This window comes from Ranitomeya variabilis, chromosome 4 (assembly GCF_051348905.1).
Source record: "Ranitomeya variabilis isolate aRanVar5 chromosome 4, aRanVar5.hap1, whole genome shotgun sequence".
NCBI lineage: Eukaryota > Metazoa > Chordata > Amphibia > Anura > Dendrobatidae > Ranitomeya > Ranitomeya variabilis.
In genome coordinates, this window is record NC_135235.1 from 734,007,151 (window position 1) to 734,027,784 (window position 20,634).

The following is a 20,634-nucleotide window of genomic DNA, read 5'->3' on the forward strand; positions in this document are numbered from 1 at the left end:
TCCTCATCCTCCTCTGATGATGCCTGCCATTATTCCTGCTGTCCCTTTATCAGACGCCTTTCCCATTACTACTGTAGACACAGATCACATAGGAGCCGCCACAGATTTCGGTCCTCTAGATTGCATTAGTCATCCATATCAGAATGGTCCGACGCATCCAAGAGCCTCCTTAGGCAGGCTCAGGCACACGACAGACACCAGTGTTCACGTGCTCCATCATTACCTGCCAGCTGGGAAGACCCATCCCCATCTCCCAGGGCTTCCAGCCAATTCAATCACCTGACCATTGAGGGAGCTGGAGTTCCTCCATTAGGCCGGAGACACACTGGTGAGAGATACGGCCGAGTCTCGCTGGTTAAAAGCAAGCTGTGGCGCCGGCACTCCAGAGCGGAGCTGTGCGGCTCCATGTATTGCTATGCAGCTGCACGCTCCGCTCCGGAATGCAGATGCCACAGCTTGCTTTTAACCAGCGAGACTCGGCCGTATCTCGCACCAGTGTGTCTCCGGCCTTACCTGGAGCCACTCAGGCTCGGGCACATGACAGGCACCAGCAGTCACATGCTCCATTATTGGCTGACAGCCGGGGAGACCCATCTCCCAGGGCCTCCAGCCAATTCAAGCTACAAATCATCGCCAAAGCGGAAGAACGAGTTCCTCCAACAACTGGAGTCACCCCTCCTGCGTCAGACAGTGGTAACGAAGCTAACGTAAACCACGCCATGCAGAACGTGGTGCATAACTCAGGGGAGAATGAGCTAGCCTCAGCTATTAAGGCGCTAGTTCAACACTTGACGCACCCATGTGATTCAACTGACAACAATGCGACACTTCAGTCAGCGAGCTTACACAAAGATATGTTTTCAGTGGAATTAGCACACATAGATCAAGAGACTCAACATAAAATATGGAATAACGATTGTCGACATATGGTCGTTATCAGCCGACCAACAGACCGCAGATAAGGAAAGGAGTACAAGTGAACAGTTATATGACAGAAATAGACAGATAATAGCACAAACTATAAATAACTAGCTACAGGCATTTGCTGACCTAGGCTGTATTATGGGCCAAAAGCATCCGGAACGCTGCTCCGAATTATACATACTGTATATACTCGAGTATAAGCCGACCCGAGTATAAGCCGACCCCCCTAATTTTGCAACATAAAACTGGGAAAACTTACTGACTCGAGTAAAAGCCTAGGGTGGAAAATGCAGCAGCTACTGGTAAATGTAAAAAAAAAAAAGGTACCAGTAAAAGTAAAATTAATTGAGACATCAGTAGGTTAAGTGTTTTTGAATATCCATATTGAATCAGGAGCCCCATATAATGCTCCATGCAGTTCTTTATTGCCCCATAGATGCCTCATACAATGTTCCATGCAGTTATGGCCCCATAGATGCTCCATATAATGCTCCATGCAGTTATGGCCCCATAGATGCCCCATATAATGCTCCATGCAGTTATGGCCCCATAGATGCCCCATATAATGCTCCATGCAGTTCTTTATAGCCCCATAGACGCTCCATATAGCATTGTGCCACATGTAATGCTGCTGCTGCAATAAAAATAAACCATACTCCCCTCTCGTCGCTGTCCGCTGCTCCTAAGCGTCCCGTCTCTCCGCACTGACTGTTCAGGCAGGGGGCGGCGCGCACACTAATACGTCATCGCGCCCTCTGACCTGAACAGTCACAGCAAGAGGACATGGAAGACGGAGCGGCGCCCGGCGGGTGGAATGTGGACAGGTGAATATGAAATTCTCACCGCTCCTGGCTCTCCTGACGCTGTCCCTGCCTGTCCCACGGTACCGCAGCTTCTTCCTGTAATGAGCGGTCACTAGTACCGCTCATTACAGTAATGAATATGTGGCTCCACCCCTTAATGAGCGGTACCACGTGACCGCTGAAAAGAGGAAGAGCTACAGCGTGGGAGACCATGGGACAGGCTGGGACAGCGTTAGGAGCGCCAGGAGCAGGTGAGTATGCGACAGTCCTCTCTCCCCCTCATCCGCTGACCCCGCCGCCAAACATGACTCGAGTATAAGCGGAGAGGGGCACTTTCAGCCCAAAAATTTGGGCTCAAAAACTCGGCTTATACTCGAGTATATACGGTATATCAAGATCTGATATATAATTTGTATAAATCCCATGGTGGTTCCACTTGGCGGCGGTATGATGAGTTCCGCAGGCACTTGGCCCTGCAGCCGAATCTAGGCTGGGGGTAAAAGCGACATGTGTGGATACGACTAGTGATGAGCGAGTATACTCTTTACTTAGATTTCCCCCGAGCATGCTCGAGTGGTCTTCGAGTATTTGGCGTACTCGGGGTTTTAGTTTTCATTGTTGCAGCTGCATGATTTGCGACTGCTAGTTGGCCTAAATACGTGGGGGTCCTGTTTGCTAGAGAACTCCCACATGTATTCAGCCTGTCTAACAGTCGCAAATCATGCAGCTGCGGTGCCGTAAACTAAATCTCCAAGCACGCAAAAATACTTGGAGACCAACTGAGCATGCTCGTGGAAACCCAAGTAATGAGTATACTCGCTCGTCACTAGTTATGACTGATGCTGTCACAGAAGCAGCCCCCCTTCCCATATCTACGACCAGTAACTACTCCGCAGCCGCAGGTCAACACTCAGTGGTCATACGAAAACCCGGGGCCTGCTGGCTATTTAACGAGGGAAACGGCTGTTCCTGGATCAGCTGGATCAGCTTATCTCGGATGCCACTGGAGGGAAAAGTAAATTTCCCCCAAGCAGAGGACTAGGTGACCTTTTTGTCAACAACAGCAGACGCGTTTCCGATCCTTTCGCAGCAATCCCGGTTGGTCCAATACTTCCATCTCTTCCAAATTAGGGCGCTCCTATCATGGTGACGGGGCCCCCAGGTTTCGTATTAGTCCAACCAGCCATGGAAGAACCGTCCTAAGCAATCCAGATCTAAGGGAGCCAGGTCCAATAGATTTCTCGGCTCAATGACTCGTGGTATGATCCGGTCGACACCAGCAGAGTAGGCAGTCGTCTACTCCTATTTCGTCATATATGGCTCTCCGTCATTCACGACGAATGGGTCCGGGACCTGGTGCCTTCCGAATATAAGATAGAATTTTCTTCCTGCCCTCCAGCACGGTCCTTCCCCTCTTGCCCCCCCAAAACAGATGTGCAGGCATGGTCTTTCTACCGAGCCATCAATTCGCTACGCCAAAATGGAGTCGTCATTCCGGTCCCAGAAACCAAGAGGTTCTACATGAACTTATTCATGGTTCCGAAGAAAGATGGGATGGTGCGGCCCATTCTGGACCTAAAGCTTCTAAGCAAGTTTGTCAAGGTACGGCACTTCAGGATGGAGCCCCTCCGTTCTTGTTCTCACATCGATGGAGAAGGGGCAGTTCCTAGCATCAATCGACATCCGGGATGCTTACCTGTTATGACCTGGTGGTTAAGGAGCAACACTGTTATGACCTGGTGGTTAAGGAGCAACATGGGACGAGCTCTGAGGAGGTGGTATCTGTACTGACCGCAGTTCCTAATCCTAACACCAACACTAGAAATAGCCGTGGGATGTTCCTGTCACTCCCTAGACACCTCGTCACAGCCTGACAACTAACTACACCTAAAGATGGAAACAGAAAGCTATCTTGCCTCAGAGAAAATCCCAAAAGGAAAGATAGCCCCCCCACAAATATTGACTGTGAGTGGAGAGGGAAATGACATACACAGAAATGAAAACAGACTTTAGCAAAGGAGGCCAATACTAATCTAGATAGACAGAATAGGAAAGGATACTGTGCGGTCAGTATTAAAAACTAAAAGTCCACGCAGAGTTTACAAAAATAATCTCCACACCGACTCACGGTGTGGAGGGCAAATCTGCTTCCCCAGAGCCTCCAGCTAGACTGAATATATCATGCTGACTAGCTGGACAAGAAAAAAACTAACATGAGCTGAGCAATAAAATCCACAGCAAATGGACAACAAAAAGAACTAGCAAGAACTTATCTTTTGCTGAAATGGACAGGCCATCAGAGAAATCCAAGGAGAGATCTGAATCCAACCCAGAAACATTGACAGCTGGCATTGACTAAAGACCAGAGCCAAGTTAAATAGCAAAGCCAGGAGAGACGATCAGTGGAAGCAGCTGCTAATGCTAAACCCAAGGAGCAGCAGTTCCACTTGAAACCACCAGAGGGAGCCCAAGGACAGAATTCACAAAAGTACCATTCACAACCACCGGAGGGAGCCCAAGAACGGAATTCACAACACTTGCCTTCATATCCTGATCTTTCCCCCTCACCAAAGGTTCCTGTGCTTTGCCGTCCACGAGGAGCATTTCCAGTTTACAGCTACAAATGTAGCAGGTCATGAACTTGTTAAAATTGATCCAATTAACTATACATTATTTAATTTTTTTGATGGTGGAGGAAGTAATAGGAAGCCCCCTGTGACCTGCAAGATTTATAAGTATCTTTTGAACATTGGCTGTTTTTTCCTTCATCCTCACTGCAGCAGATTGAAAAATGCAGCTGACTTTGCTATTTGCATGCAGGTAAGTTCCATTTAATGCTTCTACGCCTGGTTACTTACCAAAAACAGGACTGAAATGAAGAAGCAGTATGTAAAAAAAATGAAATACACCCTAACTGCTTCCATAGGAATTAAGAGGGAAAGTAGCAGTCAAGTGCTGCTAATCAAATACTCTTGATTATTTATTCATCAGCAAGTGTGACCACTTTGATAAAAGAAGTTTGGCAGTTTGATGGTCTGGAGTATTTATTTATTTGCTATACCATGCAAAAGGAGTAAAGCTAAAGGCAATGATTTTAGAGAACAATTGTTGCTATCCATCAATTTCCGAAGTGTTGTAAAGTCATATTGGAGAGCATCATTCTACAGTGAGAAAGATTATTAACAAGCTGAAAACATTCTACACAGCTGAATATCTGGTAGGCACAGTACTAATTAAGGAACGTTCCTCTGACTGTGGAGCCCATATGGCTAAAGCTGGAAAAAATATGACTCAGGACCCAATTCCCCCCTCCCACTACTCCTCATGTTATGCACTAATTGGGATGTCCAACTGGTCTGTGCATGCCCTTAGAAATAACATTATGTGGGACATGCTCTGATTTTACAATTGCCCAAAGTTCTCAAACCAGCAGTTAAGCAGGACTTAAGACTAGAGATGAGTGAACCCTTCAAAGTTCGGTTCGGGTTCGCCGAATGGACCACCGTTCACCAAAGAATTCTCCGAACGGTTCACTGAAAGTATCCAAACCCTTCTAGATTCAATGGGAGGCAAAACCAAATGCATAGAACACACTTTAAGGGGTGACAAAAATAGCTAAAATTAGGGGAAGACACCAAGAAAAGTGGCATAAAAAAAAGAAAGCGACATGGCCACAATTTGCGGCAGTCGGGTGAAGAGCGAGCAGGATGTACTAGTAAAGGCATGGTTTTGTCAATGTGTTGCGCAGTTCCCATCTGAGCAAGCCGCTAAAAAGCATAGAATGACGGCCAACAGAATGTTTCACAGATGCATGGTGTGTGGCAAGATGGCCGAAGACTTTGGGCATTATTCACATTCATATGAGCAGATTCCATGGTGGGGCACATCTGAGTAATTTCCGCTTCTGATGCCAAATATGTCGCATACAACTAGTGAGAATTGAACATGTCATGATGCACCTTTCTGATTGTCATGGAGGTCATTCATTTTATTATGAAGATGATGCTTTGGAGCGGCCATCTACATCTACTCAGCTACAGATGACTCCTATGCCACTGGAAGAAGAACTCAAAGCTGTGCCACCCCAGAAGTCTTCTAAAGGCACACGGCAGTGCCAAATGAAGAAATGTTTGATGCTGAGAAAACGGTTCATCGACATTGCAAATCTCTCTCCATACACCAATTCCACAAGTACATCTGTGACACCTGTAAAAAGAAGTTTCTTAAGCTACAAACTTTACTACACCACTGTCGAGGCCAGCATGATGGAGATGTCAAGATGAAGTATTTCTGCGGCCTCTGCGAAGATCTCTACTTCGATGAAGAAAGTGATTTTCTTACCCACTATGAGACCTTCCATGGCTTAGATTATGGCTATGTTCCAAAGCAGGTCCAGTCTCCTTTAAAAAGTCTTGAAGTGCTATCTTCCAGCCCTGCAGGGGCGGAGAACCGCCTGACATGTGGCTGTCTTCCAGAACATATCCATAAGGCAAATAGGAAAGGGGACGCCTGCCAATGCTTGGCTTATTTCTTCAAGAAAGGAAAACTCTGGTACCGCTGCAAATCCTGCTCGGCAACTGACCAGACATTTGAAAGCATAAGGAGCCATTTTTGTGAAGAAGAGAAACAATCCAGCGACAATAATTTTGTAATAAAGTGCAGCATTTGCCCAAAGTTGTTCTCCGATGCTGATGGTGCCCAAAGCCATTTTCATAAAAAGCATTGTTCCCTTGAGACATTTCACATTAGTATCAAGCCTCGGGAATCCAAGAACGAGGTAAGTTCACAGCGAGTGCTCCTGTTTCTAAGAAGTCATTGAAGCTGGAGAATGTGCCTACCAAGAAGTTACATTAAGAAGCGCTTGGTAGAGTTCTAGAGGTCCACAAAAGTATGCCGGGGTCACCCTCTGTAAACATTGAAAATGGAACAGAGTTTATGGATTTTATTCCTAATTTTATTACATAAAAATATATATATTTATCCTTCTCCTCATTGGGGGACACAGGACCATGGGTGTATGCTGCTGCCACTAGGAGGCTGACACTAAGTGGACAAAAAAAAGATGAGCTCCTCCTCTGCAGTATACACTACCCACTGGCTCCAGCCGAACCAGTTTAAGCTTATTATCAGTATGAGGCACATGTGTTCTTCAAAACACCTCTATAGCTTTTTATTTTTAGTCTTATTTTTATTCTCAAAAGGTTTTTTTTTGTAAATTAGGGGCAGACACCAAGAAAAGTGGCATCAATTGACCCACAATAGAAATTTGCAAATGCCACAGCAGCAGTCAGCAATGGAATTATTGGGGAAGAGGCCTCCAGCCACACCTACATGGATTAAATTCATGTGACCAGAGTCAGTGACTTCTGCTTTCCCCTGGCTGACCCCTGGAAGCTTTTGTGTTCCTGAGGACCCTGGAACGTTCTCCTGCAGCTGTCGGATTCCCTGGTTGGGCCCTGTGGCAGAGAGCAGCGCAGGAAGGTGAGAACTGGCTTCAAACCCTTATTACTGGCCTTTGCATTCACCTCCCTGTGCCCTCTTTGGACACCTGTCCGTGCCTTCGGCCGTGCCTCTGGTGTCTCCTTCCTCCCCAGGGTACCGTCCACTCCTGCCCCTCCAGAACTCTCGCTTCGCAGTGCTGCCCCGATGCCCTCCCCCTGGGTGGCCTCCCCTCCGCTCAGGTCCCTCGAGTCCCCCAGCCCCTGCACCTCCTCACCTGCAGTGGTCCCATGTGCTTGCCCATCTCGATCGGTATCCGGCATTGGGGGGCCACGCTCCTTGTCCGGGCCACCCGCCGTGGCCCGGTCTTCGGCCAGCGACCCGGCTGCTGGTCCTCCAGTGCAGGGAGGCAGGCAGTCCACTAGGTTCCCCCGCCACCGGAGCAGCCCCAGGTCGACGACGAGGCAGCTCCGCGTTTGTGCACTTCTTGGGCGCAGGATGGGATGCGCTGGGTCCTTGCTGTCTCAGCCCATCTTCCGGTGTGTCATGGCTGGGCTCCGCCCATAACCACGTGTCACTTCCATTCCCCTCAAAGCTCCCAGGTCAGCTAATGCCCGTCTAGCACCGTTCCTCCTTCAGGCGCAGCCGCATTGCCTGCACTGGTGAATGGGAAGACAGGCCAGAGGTCACTCCAGACAGCTGCAGAGGGCGCTGATTGGTCCAACCTGACCGACGAGAGTGCCCTCCAGCTACACCAAGCCTGCAGCACTGTAGTTGCACCAATCACCATTGATGCATCCATAAGTCCCCCAATAACTTCTCAACCAGCAGTCAATAAAGGATATACAATACCTCCCTTCCATGTGTGTCCCTTAATATGGCACCCCAATATGGTAATTTATTAGCACCTCCCACGTTGTATAGCACGTTAACTGTGGCCCATAACCCAGTCAATGAACCCCTTACCACAAATAAGAACGCCCCCAGCACATTCCATAGCTGCAGCGGACACAGGCATAGATGCCGCAGGTCCTCCTCATCCTTCTCTGATGATTATTATTATTATTCATTTTTATAGCGCCATTTATTCCATGGCGCTTTACATGTGAAATACGGGGCAAATATAGACAAGTACATTAAACATGAGCAAAAACAAGGCACACTGGTACATAAGGAGGGAGGACCCTGCCCGCGAGGGCTCACAGTCTGCAGGGGATGGGTGATGATACACTAGGAGAGGGCAGAGCTAGTTGTGCGGCGGTTCAGTAGGTTCAGGATCACTGCAGGCTGTAGGCTTGTTGGAAGAGGTGAGTCTTCAGGTTCTTTTTGAAAGTTTCTATGGTAGGCGAGAGTCTGATGTGTTGGGGTAGAGAGTTCCAGAGTATGGGGGAAGCACGGGAGAAGTCTTGGATGCGGTTGTGGGAAGAAGAGATGAGAGGGGAGTAGAGAAGGAGGTCTTGAGAGGATCGGAGGTTGCGTGTTGGTAGGTACCAGGAGATCATGTCACAGATGTATGGAGGAGATAGGTTGTGGATGGCTTTGTAGGTCATTGTGAGGGTTTTGAACTGGAGTCTCTGGGCGATAGGAAGCCAGTGAAGGGCTTGGCATAGGGGAGGGGCTGGGGAATAGCGGGGAGACAGGTAGATTAGTCGGGCAGCAGAGTGTAGGATGGATTGGAGTGGTGCCATAGTGCTAGAGGGGAGTCCAGAGAGTAGGAGTTTGCAGTAGTCGAGGCGGGAGATGATAAAGGCATGCACTAGTGTTTTTGTGGTGTCACGGTCAAGGAATGCGCGGATCCGGGAAATGTTTTTGAGTTTGAGGCGGCAGGAGGAGGCAAGGGCTTGGATATGTGGCTTGAAAGAGAGGGCAGAGTCGAGGATCACCCCGAGGCACCGGGCGTGTGGGACTGGGGAAAGTGAGCAGCCATTGACATTGATGGATAGGTCTGGTGGAGTTGTAGAGTGAGATGGGGGAAAGATGATGAATTCTGTTTTGTCCATGTTCAGTTGCAGAAAGCGAGCAGAAAAGAAGGCTGAAATAGCAGACAGACAGTGCGGGATTTTGGTAAGTAAGGAGGTGAGGTCAGGTCCGGATAGGTAGATCTGCGTGTCATCAGCATAGAGATGGTACTGCATACCGTGGGATTCTATGAGCTGTCCCAGACCGAAGGTGTAGATGGAGAAGAGTAGGGGTCCTAGAACAGAGCCTTGAGGAACACCGACTGACAAGGGGCGAGGTGAGGAGGTGGTGTGGCGGAGGGAGACACTGAATGTCCGATCTGTCAGATATGATGAGATCCAGGAGAGGGCCAAGTCTGTGATGCCAAGACATGAGAGGATTTGTAGCAGAAGGGAGTGGTCCACAGTGTCAAAGGCAGAAGACAGGTCCAGGAGAAGGAGGACAGAGTAGTGTCGCTTGTTCCTGGCAGTTAGTAGGTCATTGGTGACTTTAGTTAGGGCAGTTTCAGTTGAGTGATGGGAACAGAAGCCAGATTGTAATCGATCAAAGAGGGAGCAGGAGGAGAGGTGAGAGGACAGTTCAAGATGGATGTGTTGCTCCAGCAATTTGGAGGCATAAGGAAGAAGAGATATCGGGCGATAGCTAGACACAGAGGATGGGTCGAGGGAGGGCTTTTTGAGGATGGGTGTGATCTTGGCATGTTTGAAGGATGAGGGGAAGACACCTGTTGTGAGTGAGAGGTTGAAGAGGTGCGTTAGGGTTGGGATGATGCCCACCACCATTATTCCTGCTGTCTCTTTACCAGATGCCTTTCATATTACCACCGCAGACAAAGATCACATAGGAGCCGCCACAGATTTCGGTCCTCTAGATGGCATTAGTCATCCATATCGGAATGGTTTGACGTATCCAAGAGCCTCGTTAGGCAGGCTCGGCACACGACAGACACCAGTGCTCACGTGCTCCATCATTACCTGCCAGCAGGGAAGACCAATCCCCATCTCCCAGGGCTTCCAGCTAATTCAACCATTTGACCATCGTGGGAGCTGGAGTTTCTCCATTACCTGGAGCCACTCAGGCTCGGGCACACAACAGGCACCAGCAGTCACATGCTCCATTATTGGCTGCCAGCTGGGGAGACCCATCTCCCAGGGCCTACAGCCAAAGCTGAAGAACGAGTTCCTCCAACTGGCGTCACCCCTCCTGCGTCAGACAGTGGTGAGTGTTTTGAAGTCAACTAAAACCACACCATGCAGAACGTGGTGCATCACTCAGGGGACAATGAGCTAGCCTCAGCTATTAAGGCGCTGGTTCAACACTTGACGCGCCCATGCGATTCAACTGACAACAATACGACACTTCAGTCAGCGAGCTTACACAAAGATATGCTTTTCAGTGAAATTAGCCAGCTAGGTGCACACATAGATTAAGAGACTCGACAAAAAATATGGAATAAGGATTCTGTAGACATATGGTCGTTATCAGCCGACCAACAGACCGCAGATAAGGAAAGGAGGACAAGCGAACAGTTATATGACAGAAATAGACCGATAATAGCACAAACTATGAATAACTAGCTACAGGCATTTGCAGACCTAGGCTGTATTACAGGCCAAAAGCATCAGGAACGCTGCTCCGAATTATACATATATCAAGATCTGATATAAAATTTGTATAAACCCCACGGTCGTTCCGCTTGGCAGCGGTATGATAAGGAGTTCCGCAGGCACTTGGCCCTGCAGCCGAATCTAGGCTGGGGGTAAAAGTGACATGCGTGGTTACGACTAGTGATAAGCGAGTATACTCTTTACTTGGATTTCCCCGAGCATGCTCGGGTGGTCTCCGAGTATTTTGGCGTGCTCGGGGATTTAGTTTTCATCGCCGCAGCTGCATGATTTGCGACTGCTAGTCGGCCTAAATACGTGGAGGTCCTGTTTGTTGGAGAATTCCCACATGTATTGAGCCTGTCTAACAGTTGCAAATGATGCAGCTGCAGCGCTGTAAACTAAATCTCTGAGCACACAAAAATACTTGGAGACCAACTGAGCATTTTCAGGGAAACCCAAGTAATGAGTATACTCGCTCGTCACTAGTTATGACTGATGCTGTCACAGAAGCAGCCCCCCTTCCCATATCTACGACCACTAACTACTCCGCAGCCACAGGTTAACACTCAGTGGTCATACGAAAACCTGAGGCCTGCTGGCTATTCAACGAGGGAAACTGCCGTTCCTGGATCAGCTTATCTCGGATGCCACTGGAGGGAAAAGTAAATTCCCCCCAGCAGAAGACTAAGCGACCTTTATGTCAACAACAGCAGACGCGTTTCCGATCCTTTCGCAGCAATCCCGGTTGGTGCAATACTACCACCTCTTCCAGATTGGGGTGCTCCTACCATGGTGACGGGGCCCCCAGGTTTCGTATAAGTCCAGCCAGCCATGGAAGAACCGTCCCAAGCAATCCAGATCTAAGGGAGTCAGGTCCCATAGATTCTCGGCTCAATGACTCGCGGCATGATCCGGTCGACACCAGCAGAGTAGGCAGTCGTCTACTCCTATTTCGTCATATATGGCTCTCTGTCATTCACGACGAATGGGTCAGAGACCTGGTGCCTTCCAAATATAAGATAGAATTTTCTTCCCGCCCTCTAGCACGGTCCTTCTCCTCTTGCCCCACCAAAACAGAGGTGCAGGCATGGTCTTTCTACCGAGCCATCGATTCGCTATGCCAAAATGGAGTCATTCCGATCCCAGAAACCGAGAGGTTCTACATCAACTTATTCGTGGTTCCGAAGAAAGATGGGACGGTGCGGCCCATTCTGGACCTAAAGCTTCTAAGCAAGTTTGTCAAGGTCTGTCACTTCAGGATGGAGTCCCTACGTTCTGTTATCACGTCGATGGAGAAGGGGCAGTTCCTAGCATCAATCGACATCCAGGATGTTTACCTTCATATCCTGATCTTTCCCCCTCACCAAAGGTGCTTCGCCGTCCGCGAGGAACATTTCCAGTTTACAGCTACAAATGTAGCAGGTCATGAACTTGTTAAAATTGATCCAATTAACTATACATTATTTAATTTTTTTGATGGTGGAGGAAGTAATAGGAAGCCCCCTGTGACCTGCAAGATTTATAAGTATCTTTTGAACATTGGCTGATTTTTCCTTCATCCTCACTGCAGCAGATTGAAAAATGCAGCTGACTTTGCTATCTGCATGCATGTTATTTCTGTTTAATGCTTGTACACCATGTTACTTACCAAAAACAGGATTGAAATGAAGAAGCAGTATGGGAAAAAAATGAAATACACCCTAACTGCTTTCATAGGAATTAAGAGGGAAAGTAGCAGTTAATTGCTGCTAATCAAATACTCTTGATTATTTATTCATCAGCAAGTGTGACCACTTTGATAAAAGAAGTTTGGCAGTTTGATGGTCTGGGGTGTTCATTCATTTGCTATACCATGCAAAAAAAGTAAAACTAAAGGCAATGATTTTAGAGAACAATTGTTATCTATCAATTTCCGAAGTGTTGTAAAGTCATTTTGGAGCGCATCATTCTACAGTTAGAAAGATTATTAACAAGCTGAAAACATTCTACACAGCTGAATATCTTGTAGGCACAGTACTAATTAAGGAAAGTACCTCTGACTGTGGAGCCCATATGGCTAAAGCTGGAAAAAATACGACTCAGGGCCCAATTTCCCCCTCCCAGTACTCCTCATGTGATGCACTAATTGGGATGTCCAACTGGTCTGTGCATGCCCTTAGAAATAACATTATGCGGGACATGCTCTGATTTTACAATTGCCCAAAGTTCTCAAACCAGCAGTTAGGCAGGACTTAAGACTAGAGATGAGTGAACCCTTCAAGGTTCGGTTCAGTTCGGTTCGGGTTCGCCGAATGGACCACCGTTCACCAAAGAATTCTCAGAACGGTTCACTGAAAGTATCCAAACCCCTCTAGATTCAATAGGAGGCAAAACCAAATGCATAAAACACACTTTAAGGGGTGAAAAAAATAGCTAAAATTAGGGGCAGACACCAAGAAAAGTGGCATAAAAAAAAGAAAGCGACATGGCCACAATTTGCGGCAGTCGGGTGAAGAGCGAGCAGGATGTACTAGTAAAGGCATGGTTCTGTCAATGTGTTGCGCAGTTCCCATCTGAGCAAGCCGCTAAAAAGCATAGAATGACGGCCAACAGAATGTTTCACAGATGCATGGTGTGTGGCAAGATGGCCGAAGACTTGGGCATTATTCACATTCATATGAGCAGATTCCATGGTGGGGCACATCTGAGTAATTTCCGCTTCTGATGCCAAATATGTCGCATAGAACTAGTGAGAATTGAACATGTCATGATGCACCTTTCTGATTGTCATGGAGGTCATTCATTTTATTATGAAGATGATGCTTTGGGGCAGCCATCTACATCTACTGAGCTACAGATGACTCCTATGCCACTGGAAGAACTCAAAGCTGTGCCACCCCAGCAGTCCTCTAAAGGCACACGGCAGTGCCAAATATGTGAAGAAATGTTTGATGCTGAGGAGACGGTTCATCGACATTGCAAATCTCTCTCCATACATCAATTCCACAAGTACATCTGTGACACCTGTAAAAAGAAGTTTCATAAGCTAGAAACTTTACTCCACCACTGTCAAGGCCAACATGATGAAGATGTCAAGATGAAGTATTTCTGTGGCCTCTGCAAAGATCTCTACTTAGATGAAGAAAGTGATTTTCTTACCCACTATGAGACCTTCCATGGCTTAGATTATGGCTATGTTCCAAAGCAGGTCCAGTCTCCTTTTAAAAAGTCTTGAAGTGCTATCTTCCAGCCCTGCAGGGGGGAGAACCGCCTGGCTGTCTTCCAGAACATATCCATAAGGCAAATAGGAGAGGGGACTCCCGCCAATGCTTGGCTAAGCTCTTCGAGAAAGGAAAACTGTCGTACCGCTGCAAATCCTGCTTGGCAACTGACCAGACATTTGAAGGCATAAGGAGCCATTTTTGTGAAGAAGAGAAACAATCCAGCGACAATAATTTTGTTATTAAGTGCAGCATTTGCCCAAAGTTCTTCTCCGATGCTGATGGTGCCCAAAGCCATTTTCATAAAAAGCATTGTTTCCTCGAGGCACCTCACATTAATATCAAGCCTCGGAAATCCAAGAACGAGGTAAGTTCACAGCAAGTTCTCTTGTTTCTAAGAAGTCATTGAAGATGGACTTCTACCAAGAAGTTACATTATGAAGCGCTTGGTAGATCTCTAGAGGTCCATAAAAATATGCCGGGGTCACCCTCTGTAAACATTGAAAATGGAACACATGGGTGGACACAGGACCATGGGTGTATGCTGCTGCCACTAGGAGGCTGCCACTAAGTGGACACAAAAAAGATGAGCTCCTCCTCTGCAGTATACACCACCCACTGGCTCCAGCCAAACTAGTTTAAGCTTATTGTCAGTATGAGGCACATGTGTTCTTCAGAACACATCTATAGCTTTTTATTTTATTTTTAGTCTTATTTTTATTCTCAAAAGATTTTTTTTTCAAAATTAGGGGCAGACACCAAGAAAAGTGGCATAAATTGACCCACAATAGAAATTTGCAAATGCCACAGCAGTAGTTAGCAATGGGAGCAATGGGATTTAGGCTGGTTTCACACTTGCGTTTTTGGACGCTGCGTTTTAGCGCTAAAAAACACATGCGTTTTTTTCCTATACTTAACATTAAAAACGCATGCGTTTTTTCGCATGCGTTTTGACGCATTTTCGGCAACGCATGCGTTTTTGGACGCGCGCGTTCATTTGCAGAATAGCAACCTGTAGTAATTTTTAGCGGTGTTTTTTTGCCGCAAAAAACGCATGCGTTTATTTGCGGCAAAAAAATGCATTGCTGTCTATGTAAACGCACGCATTTTTAAGCACATGCGTTTGCGTTATAAACGCATGCGTTTTTATAGAAAAAACCCTAACCCTAATCCAAACCCTAACCCTACCCGTAACCTCACCTCTAACCGTTTAATGAACATTTTCTGACAGTCATAGTGCCACGATATTTCAGTGCCACGTATTTCAGTGCCACGTATTTAAGTGCCACGTATTTAAGTGCCACGTGCCATGTATTTAAGTGCCACGTATTTAAGTGCCACGTATTTATGTGCCACGTATTTCAGTGCCACGTATTTCAGTGCCACGTATTTAAGTGCCATGTATGTAAGTGCCACGTATTTAAGTGCCACGTATGTGCCACGTATTTCAGTGCCACATATATAAGTGCCACGATATTTCAGTGCCACGTATTTAAGTGCCATGTATGTCAGTGCCATGTATGTCAGTGCCACGTATTTCAGTGCCACGTATTTCAGTGCCACGTATTTCAGTGCCACGTATTTCAGTGCCACGTATTTCTGTCACGTTTAGGGTTAGGGTTAGGCCCTAACCCTACCCCTAACCATAGCTATTTCTATTTATAGTGGGTTTTCTTGTGGATTTTGATGATTGGCAGCTGTCACACACTTCTCAGCATGCGTTTTAAAAACGCAAACGCAGGAAAAAACGCATGTAAACGCGGCAAAACGCCGCGTTTTTTTCTACATGCAAAAATGCATGTGTCTAAAAAACGCAGCGTTTTACCGCGTTTACATACGTTTTTTCACACATGCGTTTTTTTTAAAAACGCATGCAGATAAAAACGCAAGTGTGAAACCAGCCAAAAGGGGAAGAGGCCTCCAGCCACACCTACATGGTTTAAATTCATGTGACTAAAGTCAGTGACTTCCTCTTTCCCCCGGCTGACCCCAGGAAGCTTTTGTGTTCCTGAGGACCCTGAAACGTCCCCCTGCAGCTGTCGGATTCCCTGGTTGGGCCATGCGGCAGAGAGCAGCGCAGGAAGGTGAGCAATGGCTTCAAGCCCTTTTTACTGACCTTGGCATTCACCTCCCTGTGACCCCTTTGGACAGCTGTCCGTGCCTGCGTCAGTGCCTCTGGCGTCTCCTTCCTCCCCAGAAATAGACCGATAATAGCACAAACTATGAATAACTAGCTACAGGCATTTGCAGACCTAGGCTGTATTACAGGCCAAAAGCATCCGGAACGCTGCTCCGAATTATACATATATCAAGATCTGATATAAAATTTGTATAAATTCCATGGTGGTTCCGCTTGGCGGCGGTATGATGAGGAGTTCCGCAGGCACTTGGCCCTGCAGCTGAATCTAAGCTGGGGGTAAAAGCGACATGCGTTGTTATGACTAGTGATGAGTGAGTATACTCTTTACTTGGATTTCCCCGAGCATGCTCGGGTGGTCTCCGAGTATTTTGGCGTGCTCGGGGATTTAGTTTTCATCGCCACAGCTGCATGATTTGCAACTGCTAGTCGGCCTAAATACGTGGGGGTCCTGTTTGTTAGAGAATTCCCACAAGTATTCAGCCTGTCTAACAGTTGCAAATCATGCACCTGCGGCGCTGTAAACTAAATCTCCGAGCACGCAAAAATACTTGGAGACCAACTGAGCATGCTCGGGGAAACCCAAGTAATGAGTATACTCGCTCATCACTAGTTATGACTGATCCTGTCACAGAAGCAACCCCCCTTCCCATCTATGACCACTAACTACTCCGCAGCCGCAGGTCAACACTCAGTGGTCATACGAAAACCTGGGGCCTGCTGGTTATTTAACGAGGGAAATTGCCATTCCAATGCGTCATGTAGATGTAAGGGGGTTACCTTCTCTGCTCCGTGCCTGGAACCAGGTTTCCCTGGGGGCAGACTTAGAGGCCGGGACAGGAAGGAATCCAGGCTGAGAGAGAAAAGAGGTACGCTTTTCAGGGCTAGAGCAGCGTGCACAGCAGAGAGAGCAGCGTGCACAGCAGAGAGAGCAGAGTGTGCAGCAGAGAGAGTAGCGGATACAGTGGACAGAACAGCACGCAGCTGTGCTTCGGGGAGGAGAGAGAAGACTCCCGGTCAGAGGACTGAGACAGGAAGATTGTCAAGAAAGACTGCATTTTGTGAGTACGTGAAAGTGGACTCTGCTGTGACTGGAGAGGTGCGCCCTGACCCTCGTGCAAAGACATTGACCCGTGAAAAGACAGTGGCCCGTGCAGAAAGTGGCCCCTAGCACCCACAGCATTAGTGCAGAGCCCCTGATTCCTGTTGGGAGACCCAATAATAGACTGAGCATTGTTCTCCCGAGATAGGCTGCACTGTGAAGGCAGAAGACTCAGAGCACAGGGGACCCCATTTGCCTCGCATTCCCTTCTACTCACCACGGTAACCCCTTAAACCCCAGGTTGTGGGTTCCCAGAGACTACACAGCTCACGGATAACAGAGGGATGACAAGTGCCGCTGTTTCCCGGCGCCTATGTTGAAGAAGACGACCCTACAAGCAAGTCCTCATCAGACTGATAAGTGTTTTTCCCAAGAACTTCCGTTTACTTCTGTTATACTGCTTCCCATATATTTTGCACCATTATTTCTGCAGTTTATCTTCTACTGTTTTCTCCCTGCGAGGAGAATATCGCCCGTTAATAAACCCCCCTCAACAGTTGGTCTGTCTGTTCTGTGGTGACATAGTCTACCCTGCACTCTATTACATAGATATAGGCACAACTGCTCAGCTTGTGGGGGGAGAAACACCCAGCAGCAAGGTGTACTCGTCAGGCAAACAAAGCGCCTATGTAACATCCCTGCGGGCATCACTGCATGGCCTTCCATCCCCCACTTGCCTGATACATCACCTCACTCACCCTGGGCCATGCTGTGAGTTCTCTCTGCTGCCGGCTCCATGCCATGTGCTTCATGGCCGCTTGCTCTGTGTACACTTCCTGTCTATGTGCATAGGGGGGCGGCGCTGGCAAATCCAGATTCTTATTGTGCCTGTGTGCACCTCCCTAAGGTGTCCCTGGCCAATTGCCTAGAGGCCTCTGATACTTAAGCCGTCCTCACCCATTGGAGGACGCCTGAGCAAACTATTTCCCTCGGTTAGCATTTGCTACTGAGCTGCCAGGTCGTGTTCTGTTCCTGTCTCTGAGGGCTGCAATGTGTAAGCCCATCTGTGTCTAGTTTGTGTATCTGTGTCTGTTCCTGTCTGAACTCTGGTTTATGTCCGTTCCTATGTTTCCTTGTTGTCTGCCATTTCCATTCTGCTGTGTGTATCTCCGTGTTCCCACTCTCTGTTCACCACAATCCGTGGCTCTGCGCCTCTCTGCTCTGTTCGCCACATCTGTGGCTCTGCGCTTCTCTCGTTCTGCTTGCCACATCCGTGGCTCTGCACCTCTCTACTCTGCTCGCCATTGTCCGCGGCTCTGTGCCTCTCTGCTTGCCACTGTCCATGGCTCTGCGCCTCTCTGCTCTGCTCACCGCAACCTGTGGTTTTGTGCTTCTCTGCTGCTGGCTCCGGTTCTGCTGTTGGCTCCGCCTCCTGCGGTTCTGCTGTTGGCTCTGCCTCCTCTGCTCTTAGCTTTGCCTTCTCCTTATTTGCTCTTAGCTCCACCTCCTGCGTTTCTGTTCTTGACTCCGCCTCCTGTTCTTAGCTCTGCCTCCTGCATTTCTGTTCTTGGCTCCGCCTCCTGTGTTTTTCCTTGACTCCGCCTCCTGCATTTGATCTTGGCTCCGCCTCCTGTTATTGGCTCTGCCTCCTGCGTTCTGTTCTTGGCTCCGCCTCCTGTTCTTTGCCCCGCCTCCTGTGCTTCTGCTTTACATCCGTTCTTGTGGTCTTTCTCTACCTGTCTGAATATTGCTCCATACATGTTTCCTTATAGTCACCAATCCGAACAGGTCCCTAACTGTTCCCATATTGCTTCCAGTCTGAACAGGTTCATACCCATACCGATTCCTACATGTCCAGCCAGAGTGTCAGCCCTGTACGCCTGTCCTGCCAGAATGCCAGCCGTACCCGCCTGCCTGCGTCTCAGCCGTGCCCGCCTGTCTGCCAGAGTGCCCGCCTGCCAGTGTCTCAGCTGTGCCCGCCTGCCTGCCAGTGTCTCAGTCATGCCCGTCTGTCCGCCAGTATCTCTGCCGTACCCATCCGCCTGTCAGTATCACAGCCGTGCCTGCTTACCTGCATGTGTCCTGCAGCCACAGCCAGACACCACCCTGGAGTGGTATCTGGTAGTTACCTGCCACACAAGTCTCACCTCACCATCAGAGGCTCCAGCGAACACCAAGGAAGCTACTTAGTTACGCCCCTTCCAGGGTAGTCTGGTCAGTGGTCCAGTGGGGCCACACCCCCGAAAGCCCGTGCCAACCAGTCTGGGCGTAAGCGTTACAGCCTACAAGGCATAACCACAGTAAGCGTAATTGCGGTGAGTCCCTGGCTAAACCTCTACCCCAATAAAGAAGCAGCACGGCAATTATACTCTCATTTTAAAGACTTTTTTTAATCTCTTTCAAATTCAGTAGAACACCAACCCTGCCTGATAACCTAAAATCCGCTCGCGAATTTCCCGAAATCTTACACCAAAAAATCGAAAGAGGTTGAACTAAGTAGAATGGCGGTCCCCTTTCAATTACTGCCTTTTCAAAATATCAGAATCTCGCCGTTAGGCATTATTCCTAACTAGATGGCAGCCCGATTCTAAAGCATCGGGTATTCTAGAATATGCATGTCCACGTAGTATATTGCCCAGTGACGTAGTATATTGCCCAGTGACGTAGTATATTGCCCAGTTATAGTATATTGCCCAGTGACGTAGTATGTTGCCCAGTGACGTAGTATATTGCACAGCCACATAGTATATTGCCCAGTTACGTAGTATATTGCACAGCCACGTAGTATATTGCCCAGTTACGTAGTATATTGCCCAGTTACGTAGTATACAGCACAGAGCCATGTAGTATATTGCCCAGTGACGTAGTATACAGCACAGAGCCACGTAGTATATTGCACAGCGACGTAGTATACAGCACAGAGCCATGTAGTATATTGCCCAGTGACGTAGTATATTGCCCAGTGACGTAGTATATTGCCCAGTGACGTAGTATGTTGCCCAGTGACGTAGTATATTGCCCAGCCACGTAGTATATTGCCAAGTTACGTAGTATATTGCTCAGTGACGTAGTATATTGCCCAGTGACGTAGTATATTGCACAGACCCATGAAGTATATTGCTCAGTGAGGTAGTATACAGCACAGAGCCACGTAGTATATTGCACAGCGATGTAGTATACAGCACAGAGCCACGTAGTATATTGCCCAGCCACGTATGTCACAGGTTAAAAAATAAAAAATAAACATATACTCACCTTCCGAGGGGCCCCTTTGTAGTTCTGTCGCCTGTGTTCGGTTCAGGCAGCAGCTTCCGGTCCAAGGGTGTGATGACCGTGACGTCACGGCAGGTCCTTTTCGCACAGGCGCGCAGGGACTGCGATGACATCGCGGTCACATGACTGTGACGTCATGGCAGGTCCTTGTCGCACACCAACATTAGCACCGGAACCTGCCGCTTGCATGGACCGGTCACCGGAGCGTTGGAAAGGCGGCGGAAGGTGAGTATATAATGATTTGTTATTT

The 20,634-nt window shown here is 48.1% G+C and overlaps 1 protein-coding gene across 1 annotated transcript in view; it reads right to left on the bottom strand.

Moving 5' to 3' along the window:
• Positions 1 to 17,926, bottom strand: part of LOC143768258 (speriolin-like protein) — a 35,751-nt gene extending 17,825 nt beyond the window's left edge. The window contains exon 1 of the mRNA XM_077256952.1: positions 17,870 to 17,926. Within this exon, the coding sequence (XP_077113067.1) occupies positions 17,870 to 17,909 (40 nt within the window). The 5' untranslated portion in view covers positions 17,910 to 17,926. The remainder of the gene's footprint in view (positions 1 to 17,869) is intronic.
• Positions 17,927 to 20,634: the final 2,708 nt, after the last annotated feature.